An 18,426-nucleotide genomic window follows, 5' to 3' on the forward strand; every position below is an offset into this window, starting at 1 on the left:
GTACGGAGACGGTCCTATACTATCATCAAGGTGGAACTTGGCGATTATATGTTGCATATGATTTTAAAAGACTTGTGCGTAAAAGAAGTATAAACCTTATACTACTACTACTACCAAGTCGCTTCAGTCGTGTCCGACTCAGTGCGACCCCATAGACGGCAGCCCACCAGGCTCCCCCATCCCTGGGATTCTCCAGGCAAGAATACTGGAGTGGGTTGCCATTTCCTTCTCCAATGCATGAAAGTGAAAAGTGAAAGGAAGTCGCTCAGTCGGAAAATGTTATTAAAAAATTAGAGAAGTTTTGTAAGAGTGCATCAGTGGTGTTTGTCACCAGCAGAGTGTTGTACAAGTAGTGTACTGAAGTCCAAGAGGGAGTGCTGCTGAAATGATCAGGAGCATCTGTCAGAACAGAATCTCCACAAAGGACAGCAGTAATCCCAGGTGGGTTGGACCCATAGCTGTATCCCCCAGGGACTGACATTGCTGGAAGACAAGTATGGGTCACCATGGGTGTCCTTTAAACGTTCTTAGTTGTCAGTATAATAGGTAACAGTGGTAAAACCAGTGTTCTTTGCAGCTTATGCACGTTAGGTATTTCTCACACCTGCTTGTTTGCAGGCAGTTTGGTGGTCCTCAAGTTCAGATAGAAGAGACTGGAACACATTCTGAGGTGAATTCTCAGTAGAGTGCCTTCCTAGAATGTTTTCCAAAATGGGAATATTGATAGCCTCTTTTTTTTTTCCTTAAAAGCATCTCCATAACATACTTTTGTAGTTTTGTTCTAAAGTCAGCCTCACAGCCCTTGTACCACACATAGGTGTGGTACCTGAAGTTTCCCGCTTCAGGGATCAGTTCCTTTTGTGTTTAATCACTGTGTCTGCAAGAAACCTTGGTGAAAATACGACTCACCATGGGAGGGATGACTTCAGAGTCACTCTCATAAGCCACAGTCAGCCATAATTATTACCAGTTAACAGAGGAGTCCCCTTAAAAGACTGAGAGAAGACAGAAACAAAGTTGTAGGCATTTGATTGAGGGCCCTAGGTGGGAAAGGAAAAGGAGACTGGGGAAGATAAGTCTATGTGGTGTTTTGAAGGATTCTAGTCATCCTGGAATTAGCTAGAGGGTAGTGGGTACATAAATGCAATGCTAAGGGGGCAAGAGTCAGGCTGAAGAAAGCCAACCAGGAGTGAAAGAAATTATCACTATTTTTACTATATCTTGTCACTTGGAAATTACTATTGGCTACCTTTGGTAATTGTTCATATGATGATCCCAAGGCACAGTAAGAACTATTATTCTAAAATCATGCTCAGATAGGTTTCTTGTGATGATTTTCTTTGAAAATCGGTAATCAGTATAAGAGATAATTAACTTCAGTTGTTATAAATGACAACAGATTGTACGACAGTGTATTGTACAGTCAGCTGGTTGTAAAGTGCAGTTTAACCAGAATTTGAAATTTTGGGGTTGGGCAGCAGCGGGGATTGTGAAGGATATATATCAGTCCTGTCCCTCACACTCAAAGTGTATGAGGTGTACACAACCTTGAAGCAGTTAGAGAAGACGGAGGCTGAGGTCACTGAAGCAGCCACTGAATGTAACTACTTAAAAGTCGTGATACTGATAGCTTACCTTGAACCGTGTCAGATTCGTGATCTCTGAAGAAGAGAATTTAGCTTCTGGACCAGAGACGAGGCTTGATCACTCAGAGCTTTTGTGTAGCAGAGTTTTATTACAGTGAAAAAGGGATGGAGAAAGCTTCTGATATAGACATCAGAAGGAGGCAGAGTGTCCCACTCAGTCTTATCAAGACCTTATATACTTCTTCAACTGGTTGCTAACAATAGTCTTACCAGGCCCATTCCCACAACATAAGTCTTAAAATAACATGATTAGTCAGAAGGTTCCTAGTAAGAAGGAGAAATTGTCCTCGACAAGATACATTGTTGTTATATAATCATTCAGTTCAGTTCAGCTCAGTGTCCCACTCTTTGCAACCCCATGGACTGCAGCTCGACAGGCCTCCCTGTCCATTATCAACTCCCAGAGCTTACTCAAACTCATGTCCACTGAGTCGGTGATGCCATCCAACCATCTCATCCTCTGTCGTCCCCTTCCCCTCCTGCCTTCAATATTTCCCAGCATCAGGGTCTTTTCCAATGAGTCAGTTCTTTGTATCAGGTGGCCATAGTATTGGAATTTCAGCTTCAACATCAGTCCTTCCAATGAATATTCAGGACTGATTTCCTTTAGGATGGACTGGCTGGATCACCTTGCAGTCCAAGGGACTCTCAAGAGTCTTCTCCAACACCGCAGTTCAAAAGCATCAATTCTTCGGCACTCAGCTTTCTTTACAGTCCAACTTTCGCATCTGTACATGACTACTGGAAAAACCATAGCCTTGACTAGACGGACCTTTGTTGGCAAAGTAATGTCTCTGCTTTTTAATATGCTGTCTAGGTTGGTCATAGCTTTCCTACCAGGGAACAAGCGTCTTAATTTCATGGCTGCAGGCACCATCTGCAGTGATTTTGCCGCCCCTCAAAATAAAGTCTGTCACTGTTTCCATTGTTTCCCCATCTATTTGCCATGAAGTAATGGGACCAGATGCCATGATCTTAGTTTTCTGAATGTTGAGTTTTAAGCCAACTTTTTCACTCTCCTTTTTCACTTTCATCAAGAGGCTCTTTAGCTCGTCTTTGCTTCCTGCCAAAAGGGTGGTGTCATCTGCATATCTGAGGTTATTGATATCTCTTCCAGCAGTCTTGATTCCAGCTTGTGCTTCATCCAGCCCAGTGTTTCTCATCATGTACTCTGCATATAAGTTAAATAAACAGGGTGACAATATACAGCCTTGACGTACTCCTTTTCCTATTTGGAACCAGTCTGTTCCATGTCCAGTTCTAACTGTTGCTTCCTGACCTGCATACAGATTTCTCAAGAGGCAGGTCAGGTGGTCTGGTAGTCCCATCTCTTTCAGAATGTTCCATAGTTTGTTGTGATCCACACAGTCAAAGGCTTTGGCATAGTCAACAAAGCAGAAGTAGATGTTTTTCTGGAACTCTCTTGCTTTTTCGACGATCCAACGGATGTTGGCAATTGATCTCTGGTTCCTCTGCCTTTTCTAAATCCAGCTTGAACATCTGGAATTCACGTACTGTTGAAGCCTGGCTTGGAGGATCTTGAGCATTACTTTGCTAGCCTGTGAGATGAGTGCAATGGTGTGGTAGTTAGAGCATTCTTTGGCCTTGCCTTTCTTTGGGATTGGAATGAAAACTGACCTTTTCCAGTCCTGTGGCCACTGCTGAGTTTTCCAAATTTGCTGGCATATTGAGCGCAGCACTTTCACGGCATCAATTTTTAGGATTTGAAATAGCTCAACTGGAATTCCATCACCTCCACTTTGTTCACAGTGATGCTTCCTAAGGCCCACTTGACTTTGCATTCCAGGATGTCTGGCTGTAGGTGAGTGATCACAGCATCGTGATTATTTGAGTCATGAAGATCTTTTTAATATAGTTCTTCTGTGTATTCTTGCCACCTCTTCTTAATATCTTCTGCTTCTGTTCAGTTCAGTCGCTCAGTCGTGTCTGACTCTTTGCGACCCCATGAATCGCAGCACGCCAAGCCTCCCTGTCCATCACCAACTCCCGGAGTTCACTCAGACTCACGTCCATTGAGTCAGTGGTGCCATCCAGCCATCTCATCCTCTGTTGTCCCCTTCTCCTCCTGCCCCCAATCCCTCCCAGCATCAGAGTCTTTTCCAATGAGTCAACTCTTGGCATGAGGTGGCCAAAGTACTGGAGTTTCAGCTTTAGCATCATTCCTTCCAAAGAAATCCAAGGGCTGATCTCCTTCAGAATGGACTGGTTGGATCTCCTTGCAGTCCAAGGGACTCTCAAGAGTCTTCTCCAACACCACAGTTCAAAAGCATCACTTCTTTGGCACTCAGCTTTCTTCACGTCTCACTCTCACATCCATACATGACCACGTACAATTTCTGTCCTTTATTGTGCCCATCTTTGCATGAAATATTCCTTTGGTGTCTCTAATTTTCTTGAAGAGATCTCTAGTCTTTCCCATTCTATTGTTTTTTTTATTTCTTTGCATTGATCACTGAGGAAGGCTTTCTTATCTCTCCTTTCTGTTCTTGATATAATTTGGCCTGGAGTACAAAATGAAGCAGGACAAAGGCTAATAGAGTTTGCAAGCACCCTCTTCCAGCAACATAAGAGAAGACTCTACACATGGACATCACCAGATGGTCAATACCCAAAGCAGATTGATTATATTCTTTGCAGCCAAAGATGAAGAAGCTCTATACAGTCAGCAAAAACAAAACTGGGAGCTGACTGTGGCTCACATCATGAGGTCCTTATTGCCAAATTCAGACTTAAATTGAAGAAAGTAGGGAAAACCACTAGACCATTCAGGTATGACCTAAATCAAATCCCTTATGATTATACAGTGGAAGTGAGAAATAGACTCAAGGGATTAGATCTGATAGACGGAGTGCCTGAAGAACTATGGATGGACACTGTACAGGAGGGGATTAAGACCATCCCCAAGAAAAAGAAATGCAAAAAGGCAAAATGTTTGTCTGAGGAGGCCTTACAAATAGCTGTGAAAAGAAGAGAAGTGAAAGGCAAAGGAGAAAAGGATAGACCCATTTGGATGCAGAGTTCCAAAGAATATAATCATTACAGAGCTTAAGGAAAAACATACCATTGAGCAAGGTGAGTTGTTTTGTTGTGTAATCATTAGTTCTGGGCTTGAATAAAGTTGGTCTTAGGTAAAATAGATTGTTGCCATAACAACTCAGATCTGAAGAAAAAAACCATCTTATGTGATAACGTGAAGGAATGTAGAAAAAGGAAAACATTTGTGTAAGGAGGGCCCCAGACTCCTTATCAATGCACCTCAGAATTAACTCTCTCAGTACAAAATAGATAATGACAGCAGTGGTGGTCTGAAAAGAAGAGATCCCTCTGGGATGGATTTGTCCAGCAAGCTTCATGGAACTTTGAGGGGAACTTACTGATAGAGTTTAGATAGATAGAAACAGAAAGAAAAGAATATATTTAATCCTAAGTATGAATATATCTTAATTGTTAAATTTTTTCATAAAAAGCAAAAGCATACAAAATATTAACTGAATGGATTCTAACTTTTTCCTTTAAAAAAGGAATTTAGATATAGGTGTACTTTTCATGAAACTATGTCTAGGAATGCTGTGGCATCTGGCATAAACCTTTCTCCCCTAGTTTTGCTTGATTTTCTCTCAAAAAGATACAAAATAAAGTTCTCAAATCTTTATTTTTAAAAAGTTTTTTTCATACTGCATTTTGCATATCTTATTAAAATTTACATGTGTAGTGTTTCTGTTATTTGAGGATTCATGTGTTTTCAGAATGCAGATTATATAAAATCAAACTTTTCTTTTAAGAAAAATACTACATCCTATCAACTCAGGAAGCTTTTCACTTCCTGTAGCAGTGTCCTACAGCTGAAAAATCACAACATGTAATGAAGTGCTCTGTCGTCAACTCCAGACTTCAGTGTGGTAGGAATTCAGAAAAAGGTAATCAGAGAAGCTTGCAAAAAAAGTCTTGATCCTGAAAAAAGTCTAGAATGTGATGTATCACAGCAGAGGCAAGAAAGGTTGACTGGGACCAGGAAAGATAGGACTTTATACTTGGGTGTATCTCTATAGTATGTGGGGATGCATGCATAGGCGATTTTTCAAAACTTAAATCCTTCTGCTTGTGTTTTTTCCAGTTTTCTCATTTTCATATCTTCTCAGCATCTAAGCATAGAACCTTGCCTAGTTCAGTTCACTCAGTTGTGTCCAACTCTTTACAACCCCATGGACTGCAGCACGCCAGGCTTCCCTGTCCATCACCAATTCCCGGAGCTTACTCAAACTCATGTCCATTGAGTCAATGATGCCATCCAACCATCTCATCCTCCGTCATCCCCTTCTCCTCCTGCCTTCAATCTTTCCCAGCATCAGGGTCTTTTCCAATGAGTCAGTTCTTGCCATCAGGTGGCCAAAGTTTTGGAGTTTCAGCTTCAGCATCAGTCCTTCCCATGAATATTTAGGACTGATCTCCTTTAGAATGGACTGGTTGGATCTCCTTGCAGTCCAAGGGACTCTCAAGAGTCTTCTCCAACACCACAGTTCAAAGGCATCAAATCTTCGGCGCTCAGCTTTCTTTATAGTCCAACTCTCACATCCATACATGACTGCTGGAAAACCATAGCTTTGACTAGATACATCTTTGTCATCAAATTAATGTCTCTGCTTTTGAATATGCTAAGTTGGTCATAACTTTCCTTCCAAGGAGCAAGCGTTTTTTAATTTCATGGCTGCAGTCACCATCTGCAGTGATTTTGCTGCCCCCAAAAATAAAGTCTGTCACTGTTTCCATTATTTCCCCATCTGTTTGCCATTAAGTGATGGGACCAGATGCCATGATTTTAGTGTTTTGAATGTTGAGTTTAAGCCAACTTTGCCTAGAATGGATAATAAAACTTAACTGAATTAAGTTATATTTTTAGGGTAACAATTTCCTGCTCACACATATACAGTGTGACTCTAGTGCTAGTCATCCATCTGTTGCTAACATGAAAGCTCCATGTGCTTTTACCTTGCCCACAGTCCATGTGTGCAGAGAGCCATAAGTAATTCTTCCTCCACCTACAGGATTGGGAGTGGTCCCGTCAGTGCAATAAGACCTGGCACTCATATCCACTAAGCTGACAGGCCTGACTTCCCATCTGTTGTTTTCCCCTCTCTGCTTGCTTCTTCAACTACGCACATCTCCTAGACAGTATATAACTTATATAGTATAAGTTATTAAAGGGCAGATGTTAAATCACATTCTCTACTTTGGATGAAGCGTAGATTGAAGGAATTGGGCATATTTCCAAGGGAGGTTGGCCCATATACACCCAGGAAAAAATACCATAAACTCCCCTGCATACAATCTAAGCCAGATGATACAGGTGCATTTAACACCTGACAGATACATATAACGAGCCAAAGTATAAAACATTACTGTTTATGTGAAATGAAGTCTTATTTTTCATTGTAGGTAGAAATTCTTGCAAAGAAAGATCATTTCACTTATCTGCCTAGAAGATGAACTATTAGGCAGAATATTATATATGGCTAATATTTATCAAGCATAGTGTTTAACATGTATAGTGGAAGAGTTAGAAAAGATTTAAGAACTTTGAAGACTTCTAGAGAAATCAGAGCCCAAATTGCAAGTAGATGGAAGCATGTGCCTATTCCTGTGCCTCACACACACCCTGCATACACACTAGCTAATCAGTTCCCTTGGACTTAAGAGTTCTGAGAGAGCAATTTATTTTAATTCTTGAGTATGAAGCATAACCTAGCCCTGTATGACTTAATGATCATCCATTCCCTACTCAGGTCCTTGAGTAGTACTGGAAGGTTAGAACTATTGTTACCAAGCTCTTTCAAATTACTTCACTCTTCTGAACCCCATGTCGTAGTATCTATGTAGTTCATTGAGCTAAAAGAAGTAGCATTTTTGTTTTCTTAGTTCGAGCATCTACATGGGTAGCTCTTTTTATTTTGAAGAGTACCAGATGTTAGACACCATTTCAAAGAATGTCTGACCAACTTTCTCATCCTGAAATTAAGGAAGAGCTTCGAAACATGTTCTTAAAGATATCTTTGGAATCGTTTGCATATTATTTTCTAGTATCAAATAAATTGGGTATAAGAGTGGCAAGACTTGAGGTTCACTAAATATAACATCATTAATAAAATTGTATTTCTCTGCTATTCAACCTGGTCAGGTAGGAATTATGAGTAATTTGCATAATATGTAAGAGATTAACTTTGTTTGCTTTTGAGATATTGCTCCCTGTAGAATATTCTATTGCTTACTTTTTTTCATTCTGTACTATATAGTTTCCCTAAGGAAACAAATTTCTAAAATATTCTTCCTCAGTTTTTCAAATCCATTGAATAAAACTGACATTTCAGGATGACGTTTATCCTACAGTTTTGTGTGCCTACCAATAAACATACCACTGAGTAGCCCATGGGGACTCAGTAGACCCTACTTTGAGAATAAAAAAGGGATTAAGGCTCTGTTTCTCTAGTCACCTAAGAAGCAGAATGTTTATCATTACTGGGAGTCAAGATACTCTACATCAGGTGCTCTTTTTCCTGAAGAGATCATTTCTTATGTCCTATGATGCTTTGATGAGCTAGCATAATAGCTATCAGTCAGATTTTCCCAAAAGGAACTCAGCATTAATCAATCACACACAGTGCTTTGCTTGATAAGATTGGGAATTGTCTGGATTTCAGTCTGACCCTGATTATTTTCAGCCATTTTCAGAATACAGCCAGAACACTGTAGCTTCCTTGCTTTAAAAGGGGGAGGATCCAACAAGCTGTAACTTTGGAAGCATTCCCCCACATATTTTCATAGAAGACAGGCACGGGCTTCAAACAAAAAGTGGTGGTGCTGTGAGCAGCCTTTTTTGTGAAGTGCTGAGAGGCGCTCATTTCTTCTCATTGAGAAGGAAAAGTTTGAGCTTCCAGATTACTCAGATTATCCAAGTATATCACAAATATCACAGCTTTAAGAGTCTGGCTGACTATACTGACTCAACTGAATATTTACAAAAAATATCTCTCAGAAGTCTACAAAATGCCTTCTGTCTTTAGACATCAGTAAGCTAATGGCAGTTAAGCTTCAAATTATCCACTCTTTACATCACTATACATCTGGCAAAGAAGGGATGCACATATTTCTTTTTTTTTAAGTCTTTAACAAAACTACTTATTTTAGAATTTTCTTGTGTTATTATCCTCAGTAACAGAAGGAATAGAAGACTGGGTGGTAGCGATGAATGCAAATGTATTATAGTTTATTTTAGAGCCAGAAAAGACCCAAAGCCATCTCTGTCTTCCTCTTGCCTTCTGCCACAATTAACCAACATTCTGAAGAAGAAATCACACAAAATTAGATAATAGTTTCAAGCCCAACATTCTTATATATACTGATAAACTAACATGTTCTTATGTTTTGTATGTTCTCAACTGTATCTTTGCTTCCTCCTTTTCAGTTATATTTTTCCGTCATTGAAAGCTTCCTGTCCTTTCCTATTACAGGATTATAGCTGGACAGACATCCGCTGCCCCTTTGAAAAACGAAGAGATGCAGCATGCGTGTTTTGGGACAATGTAGTTTACATTTTGGGTGGCTCCCAGCTTTTCCCTATAAAGCGAATGGACTGTTATAATGTCGTTAAGGATAGCTGGTATTCCAAACTGGGCCCTCCAACACCTCGAGACAGCCTTGCTGCGTGTGCTGCAGAAGGCAAAATTTATACATCCGGAGGTTCCGAAGTTGGTAAGGACTTATTTAGTATTTGTATTTGTGCTTTAAAGCCAAGTGTATATATAGGCTTTTATATCTAAATAAAGAGTTGGTATTATTTGTCCAGATACTTTTTGACATAATTGAAATACATAGCTGTCATATGTTAGAGCACATTTCCTTAAGGTTTACCTTAGTCTATATAAACCGTTAAGAGAACTTCATCTTAAATTATGTTAATTATCCAATTTCTGTCATGATAAAGCTTTCGTTGACGTCATCTGGATTTGAACTTCATTTAAAGTTCAAATCCACAAAGGTGCCATGTGGATTAGTTATTTTATATGCCTAATCTTGGAGAAGGGAATGGCAACCCGCTGCAGTATTCTTGCCTGGAGAATCCCATGGACAGAGGAGCCTGGTGGGCTGCGGTGCATAGGATCACAGAGTTGGCCGTGACTGAAGTGACTTAGCATGAATGTACACATGCATACATGTTGTTTGCTTTAAAGATTTCAGAGTTTGGCTTACTTGTAGACCCTTTAAGATCTCTTTATTACAGTCAAGCTTTTAAAATCTATTATCTTTGCTTTTTTTGTATCAGGAAAAGGTAAAACAAAACTTTTTCATTTGCTTCATGCTTTCACTTTTTAATATAATGACTGGTAATGGTATCTTGGGCTTTTTGATCAGAATGGGGTGTGTGTATGGGTATAAAAGCCATTCTCATTGATAATTTGCTAGTGTTTACTAGTGTTCCTTTTCTAAATGAAAAAAATTTCTAAATGAATATTCTACATGCAGACTAGATGCATATTAGCTTTTATATGCTTTCATCTTTTCAAATAATTTCTTTAGCTAAATAATGGGCTTATAAACAAAACTAGGAAGATCAAGTAACTGTAAGATATGGAATTTAAATGTTAGTCTTTTTATTTTCTTTGATGATTTTTATATTAGCCCAAATAATGTTTTAGTTTTGGTCAGCATATTTATTTTGTACTCCCCACCCCCAAATGTTTGTAAAATGAATACAAGAAAGGTTATATTTTCTAAATGTGACTTTAGGAGGTGACCTTTCCCCTCTTTAAAAGCATTCTTCACACAATGTCTAATACAGCATATTTGAAATAACAATAAATCCTAAATATAGTAGGAAGTGTTTTATAGATATACTTTTTGTAGAAAATATAGTAGATAACTTCATTTCTTCATCATTTACTCTACTTAGTTTTTCACTTAAATAGTAACTTTTTTGGTATCTACTATATACTGTGTATTTCCCTTATGTCAACTGACTGAATCTACTAGATTGGAAGTGTTTAAAAAGTTAAAAAGAAGTTATTGTTAGTCATGATATTACTTCTTCCATTTGGTATTCTTTGATCTTTGCTCTTTGTAGGCTTTGGTTTTGATAGAGAATTACAAGGGTGCTGTTGTTTTTAAACATTAGAAAAGTCAAGAAAACTTGGAGATGAGCAATAATTTCATTAAGTTCTAACTTCTTTTTTTCTTGGGAAAGAAAAACACACTTGACCTTTAATAGTATCATTTCTTAAAAAAAAAAAAAAAAAACTCTTTACTGAGCTCCTGTAATGTACAGAAGTTGTAAAACAGGATGAGTGTGTTTTACCATTAAAATGTATAATCAAAGAGCACCAGAAACATACAACAATGCTATGAGTGTATACTTAAAAAAGGACTGGCATGATTTCAGAGCCTACTTATACAACAATATTCTCTACACAGCTGATAACAGTGAGGGAGAAGTTTTGTTAATGATGCAGTGACTATTCTAGAACATTACATGACAATCCTTAGGATACTCTCAAATAGTAGTTTTATAATTTAAGGTATGGATTTGCCATCTGTAAATAGCTGTTTTTCTCCTTTATAGAAACATTTGAGGTTGAGTTAATTCCTATCATGCATAACTGGGCTGGAAGACATACATAACGTTTCTTACTTAATTTGAAAATCTTTTGAAATCAAACCAGTTTCTTTTCTCAAAGTTTAATTACCAATTAACCAATTATCAATTACCAAGGATCTCCGACAGATCCTTTTTAAAATATTTTCCAAGGTCTATACAAACAAGGATAGCTTTTTCTTAAACTATTTTTCTGTTTGGCTGCTGTTGTTGCTTGAGAATAGAAGACTCTACAACCCTCAAATCTTTCCTGTAGGAATTAATGATTCATCCTCAGTCAGCTCACTCCAAGCTCCCTCCACCACCACGCCCTCCCCCCCACACACATACACACTAAGCTAAGCTAATCAAGACGGGGTCCTTTTCTTTTACAGGAAACTCAGCTCTGTATTTATTTGAGTGCTACGATACGAGAACTGAGAGCTGGCACACGAAGCCCAGCATGCTGACTCAGCGCTGCAGCCATGGGATGGTGGAAGCCAATGGCCTGATCTATGTTTGTGGTGGAAGTTTAGGGAACAACGTTTCTGGGCGCGTCTTGAATTCGTGTGAAGTCTATGATCCTGCCACAGAAACGTATGTATCATCAATTTAAAAATCTTACTTCACTATTAACTGTATTCTTTAAGCTCCAAGGAAGAAAATCTTAAAAGGCAGAAGGAACCCAACAGAGGGATTTTGTTCTTATATTAAGAGTGTATTAATACATACACTTTAGAATGTGCTAGGTTCAGGGGCATGTGTATAGGCTGGACCCTTCCTCTACACCTTAAGAAATGGCTTGACCTTGTATCTTGTGGGAGCCCCTCTCTTTCTTTCCTGCTTGTGCAATAAATAAATGCCTGAGGATGAGCAAATATGACTGATTCATCAGATTCAAAATGCCTTTTTTTTTTTTAGATATCAGGAAGTGTAGAGAGGGGAAAACAATGTATAATCAGTGGTAAATTTTCCTTTAATTATAAATATTATATACTGGTTCATAGCTTTAATGAATGATAGTCCTAAGTATAATGTCTTTTTTTTTTTTTTTTTTTTGTAATTTGCTTACTAAGGTATGTTTGGATTCACATTTATTAAATAAAATTATTCTTCATCAACTGGGAAGTAAACTCCTTTTTAAAAAGCAAAATATAAAGAAATAAATGGTTAGCCAGTTTTTCTGATCTTGTTAATGACGGAACCCATCCAGTACAGCCAAAGGAAATGCGCTAGTTATTGAATAGTGGGAGTGGTGGTAAGTATAGTGTAATTGACTAATGAGAAAATGAACACAGGTGATGATACTCCAGTCAGACCTTCTATTAATAATCAGAAACATACATAGACCTTTAATAAGCAAATTCACTTGTTCATTTGAAAGGATTGTTCTTCCTTTACCAGAAAAAGTTATTGGGTAAATATGTTCAACTTAAATGTTATGCTAAAGAACTGCACCAAAACTCTTGTGCTCAAGGTTTGTATTTAGAAAATACTGCTGGGCTACAGAACATACAAGTCTTCTGCTCTAGCTATTGCTTTTTTTAAGTTAAGAGTAAGCATTTAATTATAAAATATGATTGTCATTTGCAGCTGTTTGTTTGTGCTTCCCTTCTACTTTTGAAGGATTTAAGGAAGCAAAACCATCAACTCTTTTCCCAGACAGAAGTGCAGCTGCAGTTGTTCTTTTCTCATTTCTTGCTCTACTAGTCTCCCATGTTAGGAACAGTATTGAAAGAAGCTTATCTTGAAACTGGGGGCTTCCTTAGTAGTTCAGACAGTAAAGAATCTGCCTGCAATGTTAGAGACCCGGGTTCGATCCCTGGGTTGGGAAGATCCCCTGGAGAAGGGAATGGCAACCCACTCCAGTGCCTGGGAAACCCCATGGACAGAGGAGCCTGGATGGCTACAGTCCAAGGGGTCACAAAGAATCGGACACGACTGAGCAACTAGCACTTCTATCTTAAAACTTATCTTTTGCTAAAGTGTTGAGACTAGGAAATCTCTTGAGATTATCAAACTTAATACTTCTCAATGTTTTTAAAAAATGTACCTTTGTTCTGGCCAGGGCTCACTGAGGATACCCCTTATCCTAATCCTATCGTCCATCCAGCCAGTTAGCTATCCAGCCCGTCTTGTCCTAAACAGTAGGAGCAGGGTGTATACAGATGGTCCTCTCTCCTGTATCAGTCTCTACTTTGCCTCCCATAAATTCTATACTCAGAAAGCATACAGGTTGGAAAACTGTAATCTCATTCACTCTGCTGCCTAATTATTTCATTTCTTAGAAAGGTCTTAAAAGTAAAACCCATACCATATAAACTCCAGGCTTCTAAATTTTGAGATCTGTATTTAGGCAGTATCAGTGTAAATCAATATATTCTTGTTCATAGTAGTGGGGGAAAAGTATAAAGGAATCTACAACATTAATATTTTTTTAAAAAACTAGGTGAAATAATCAGTTTGGGGAATATTTTTAAATTTACACAACTTATATATTAAGCTTGTGTATTAAATTTGAATTCTGTATATTTTCTATTATATTTAAATTCCCTAAATTTTCCTAAGTGAAAAGCTAGTGTAAATTCTCTTGTATCATAAAGAAGAAAGGGGTATGTGTATTGAATTTTTCCCAGATACTGTTTTATGCGCTTTGACAGCTCACTGAGTGCAGAGCCTGTCAGAGGTTGAGTACAGGCTCTCCCACTTCTGAGTTGTACACTGACCTTTTCCCCTGGGGGGCCTGTGTGTTTATCCTGAAAAAATGGGAGGTCTTTAACCAAATGCTCGGAAAATGAGAGTAGTGACTGTCAGAACTATTTTTAAAATAAACCAGAAGTATGTAAATATAAGGCTACAAGAGTTGTTGATATTTCAGAGTTCTTCATTATGCTCTAAAAAGAAGAGTTACAAATAACCATATTAGAGAGTTATACTTATGCCAGATTCCACCCCCCCCCCCTTTTTTTGTGGTTGTCTGGAGCCTTTTGATTTATATCACCTGTTAAGAGCACCACCTGCACAATCCCAGGTGTCAGTTATGTGTCTGGGAGTTTAGGCAAAGAGATTGAATCTCATAGAAAAAGTAACAAAATGGTGTGTGTAAAGCTACCTGAGAATTATTCTCTGACATGTGTCCACATTATATTCTCAATCTCATTCTTTATAGTAGAGCCTGTGAACACAGCAGTGTGCTAATAAGTTATTAAATGTGACAGAATGATAGTAGTACTTTAGTTACTGCTGCTGCTAAGTCGCTTCAGGCGTGTCCGACTCTGTGCGACCCCATAGACGGCATCCCACCAGGCCCCGCCGTCCCTGGGATTCTCCAGGCAAGAACACTGGAGTGGGTTGCCATTACCTCCTCCAATGCATGAAAGTGAAAGTGAAGTTGCTCAGTCTTGTCCGACTCTTAGTGACCCCACGGACTGCAGCCTACCAGGCTCCTCCGTCCATGGGATTTTCTAGGCAAGAGTACTGGAGTGGGGTGCCATTGTCTTCTCTGACTTCAGTTACTAGAGCTGCCTAAAAGTTCTAAGTGTTTATTTAAAGATGGATGTGTGAATCCATAGGCTAATTTGCTGATTGCTAGAGGCCCATGATAAATTGTTTTACTTATGTAAATATTAATTAAAACCACATATGACAGTATTAATGCCTTATATTTCCTTTCACATCTTCCCTTTCTTGTTTGTTACTGTTTTACAAGTTATTGTGAACTATAGGAAGTGGATTTCTTCCAAAAACATGACAGAAGTCTCCAGATAGCCTCTACTTCCCATATTTTATTGGAGTTGAAAGAAGAAAATCTCTTTTTACCCCACCTGTAAATCACTCAAAACCAGTTAACTTTTGTTTTCTAGCTTTTCAGATGTGCATATTTGTGTGTGTATACACGTATGTGAGCTGTAACTGAGCACTTACTTGGGATAACAGACCTTTCCTGTAAATTCATATAAGTCCTTTTACTTCTTGTAAACAAGTATACTAAACACTTTCCTTAATTTTTTTCAGGTGGACTGAGCTGTGTCCCATGATTGAAGCCAGAAAGAATCATGGGCTGGTATTTGTAAAAGACAAGATATTTGCTGTGGGTGGTCAGAATGGCTTAGGTATGTGATGTTAATTCACTGTTCAACATTATCAGTGAATTTGCTGCTGTTTCCTTATCCTAAATTATAAAAATGTTTCTTGAGATTTTGATACAAGCATTAATTACATACATCATTACATTTATTTTTATAGTTTCTGGGCACTAACATTTTATGCAACGTCATAATACATTAACATTCCTGTCCATGAATGTAGGTAGTAGCCAGCAGTCATTGTGACAGTCTCAGATGGCTTTTGTCTATTTCCAAATACCGTCTGGAGAATGGCATCACACTAGCTTAAGAACTGTTGAGTGACAGAAATATTTGAACTTTAATACAACGTTTAAAACTTTTAATTTAACTTTTAGGTCTTGTATCCAGGCTCTGAACAGCGCTGTTTCCTAAACATTTTTAAACACTTCATGAACATATCAGTATTACTCTTCTAATTGATTAAATTTGATATTTTAATTTTTATAAATAATGTTGTACTAAAGAATCTTAAGTTATTGCTTTAAAAAAATAATTGTATTTATCTGTTTCTGGCTGTGCTTGGTCTTCACTGATGTGCCGCCTTTTCTCTAGTTGTGGCGAGTGGGAGCCAGTTTCTAGTTATGGTGTGTAGGCTTCTCTTGTTGCGGAGCACAGGCTCTAGATCATGTGGGCTTCAGTAACTGTAGCTCCTGAGCTCTAGAGCTCTGGCTCGTAGTTGTGGCACACAGGCTTAGCTGCTCTGCAGCATGTGGGATCTTCCTGGATCAAGGATCAAATCCATGTCTCCTGCATTGACAGACAGCTTCTTTACCATTGAGTCACCAAGGAAGTCCAAGAAATTGCTTTTAATAATGTAGAATTTGGACTGAATCTACAGATAGATTCCACAAAGCCTATTTTAGTCAGTACCTTCAATCTTTAAGAATAACAAAGAAATAACTTCTTTTCCTTCTTCTCTTTCCATTGATATTTTTCATAAACTGCTGACAGATAAATGGTAGAAGGAAAAAGAACATTTGAATAACTGTAATCAAACTTAATCAGAAAGAAACTTCATTGAGTGGTTTCCTTTTTAATTTTTCCACAGCAGATAGCACATTTTTAGTTTTATAGAATAAATTTTAAGTATTTATGGTCTAAAATGATAAATGAAAAATTAAGTTAAATTCCTATTGTGTTAAAATCAGAATAAGAATTTAGGTAGTAGATATGTAAGGATTCATTATAAAATTGTTACAACTTTTCTGTATGTTTGAACTTTTTCATAAAAAATGTTTGGAAAAATATGAAGAATTATTACTTTAAGAGATTGTAGAATTTTTCACATAGTCGTTCATGTTTTATTCTTTTGAAGGTGGTCTGGACAATGTGGAATATTATGATATTAAGTTAAACGAATGGAAGATGGTCTCACCAATGCCATGGAAGGGAGTAACAGTGAAGTGTGCAGCAGTCGGCTCTATAGTTTATGTCTTGGCTGGTTTTCAAGGTGTGGGTCGACTAGGAAACATCCTTGAATATAATACTGAAACAGACAAATGGGTTGCCAACTCCAAAGTCCGAGCTTTTCCAGTAACAAGTTGTTTAATTTGTGTTGTTGATACTTGCGGAGCAAATGAAGAAACCCTTGAAACATGAGAAACTGAACCTCAAGATTCATTGGAGACTCAAAAATATGGCCACCCGTGCTTTGTTCCAAGAGTGCAGTCACAAAGTTTTAGTTTGGTGTTTTGTTTTTTTTTTTTTCAAGGAGTTTTCAAGTAAAGTAAGATTCATGTAAAATAGATTTTCTTTTATATGGATTTCCTTCCTAATTGAAAGACTGTATTTCCACTGGCCATGTAACCAAGAACAAATCTAGCAAACTTGTAAAATGATAAGCACTTGGTGAAAACATGAATTCTTAAATGAATTTCACATTTGTAAGTATGATTATAGCAGAATGGGGGACTGACTCATGATTGAAGCAGTCTCATGTTAGCTCTAGATTCTATTTTCATACATTATAGAAGTGCTATGTAGTTATGTCTGTTTCTCTTCAGTCAAAAACTAAGAAATAGTATGAATTGTAAGTCAAAGATAGTTCTGATGGAGCAGCTTAGTCTCATGTAATTTTGCTTGTCTTCATTTGTTCCATTTAGTGCCAAATGTATTCCATTTTAAAAGCAAGCCAGAGTGAGTCAAACCATACACTTATATCTCATAAAAACATTTTGGGAGTTAAAATGTAATCAACTCCTCATGAACTATATTCAGTACAATTAAATAATTCCATCTTTTTAACACAAAACGTCAAGCTTAGCACCCATCATTAATTTACTTCACTTTTTTAACCCAGGGATTAAAAAAGGATTATACCTCTTCAGTGCTCACTCTGTTAATATTACCTAGCAAAAGAAAGCTACTTATAGCAAATTCTAGGTCACTAGAATATCACTGATAGTGATACACTGTCAATGTTGAATTTTAACTTCTTATAGATTAAAAAGGTACATAATTTCTTTTCCTTAGCATAACATATCAGCAAATTTGACCCAGTTGTCTCTAAAAGCTTTGTAATTGAGTTACATATTTGTCATATTACTTATATGTGCTCAGTAAATCTTTTACAAACCCAACTGTTCATTTCTTTCCTAGTAATGTTTTGCCCTTTTACATTATGAAATGTATGGAATGAGCCATGTAAAGCTGTCACCATCAATGTTTTTAAACCTGATAATATTAAATATTTTTAAACTTCAAGCAGACTGCTAAGTTCATTCTTCACTTACATGTGTTAGGTAGTTTTTAACTTGTGAAGCAATGTTTCTTTTTAAATTTTTATTCTTTATATGAGGGTTATAATCTTAAGACCTAAAAATGTTTAAATGAAAAGGGAATTATAAAAGATAAAGGTAGATATATTTCCATTTATGTAAGGTTTTATGTACATTACAGTTCTATTAATTTATGAGTCATACAATTCACTTGTTTAAAGTGTACCACTCATTGATCTTAAATATGTACAGAGTTATGCAACCATCACCCTAATTAGGGAACACGTTCTTCACCA

At 37.6% G+C, this 18,426-nt stretch overlaps 2 protein-coding genes across 6 annotated transcripts in view; one reads left to right on the plus strand and one right to left on the minus strand.

Annotated features, from left to right (window-relative positions):
• KLHL7 (kelch like family member 7) overlaps window positions 1-18,116 on the plus strand; it is a 55,767-nt gene extending 37,651 nt beyond the window's left edge. For all 4 annotated transcript variants that reach the window (XM_019958537.2, XM_019958536.2, XM_019958538.2 and 1 more), the window contains 4 exons: window positions 9,170-9,410; window positions 11,682-11,883; window positions 15,301-15,398; window positions 16,729-18,116. In XM_019958537.2, the coding sequence (XP_019814096.1) occupies window positions 9,170-9,410; window positions 11,682-11,883; window positions 15,301-15,398; window positions 16,729-17,012 (825 nt within the window). In that variant the 3' untranslated portion in view covers window positions 17,013-18,116. The remainder of the gene's footprint in view (window positions 1-9,169; window positions 9,411-11,681; window positions 11,884-15,300; window positions 15,399-16,728) is intronic.
• The window catches only part of HYCC1 (hyccin PI4KA lipid kinase complex subunit 1), a 214,983-nt gene that overhangs the window by 191,604 nt on the left and 4,953 nt on the right, over window positions 1-18,426 (minus strand). The gene's annotated exons all lie outside the window — the stretch shown is intronic.

This window comes from Bos indicus, chromosome 4 (genome assembly GCF_029378745.1).
Source record: "Bos indicus isolate NIAB-ARS_2022 breed Sahiwal x Tharparkar chromosome 4, NIAB-ARS_B.indTharparkar_mat_pri_1.0, whole genome shotgun sequence".
In the NCBI taxonomy this organism is placed as follows: Eukaryota; Metazoa; Chordata; class Mammalia; order Artiodactyla; family Bovidae; genus Bos; species Bos indicus.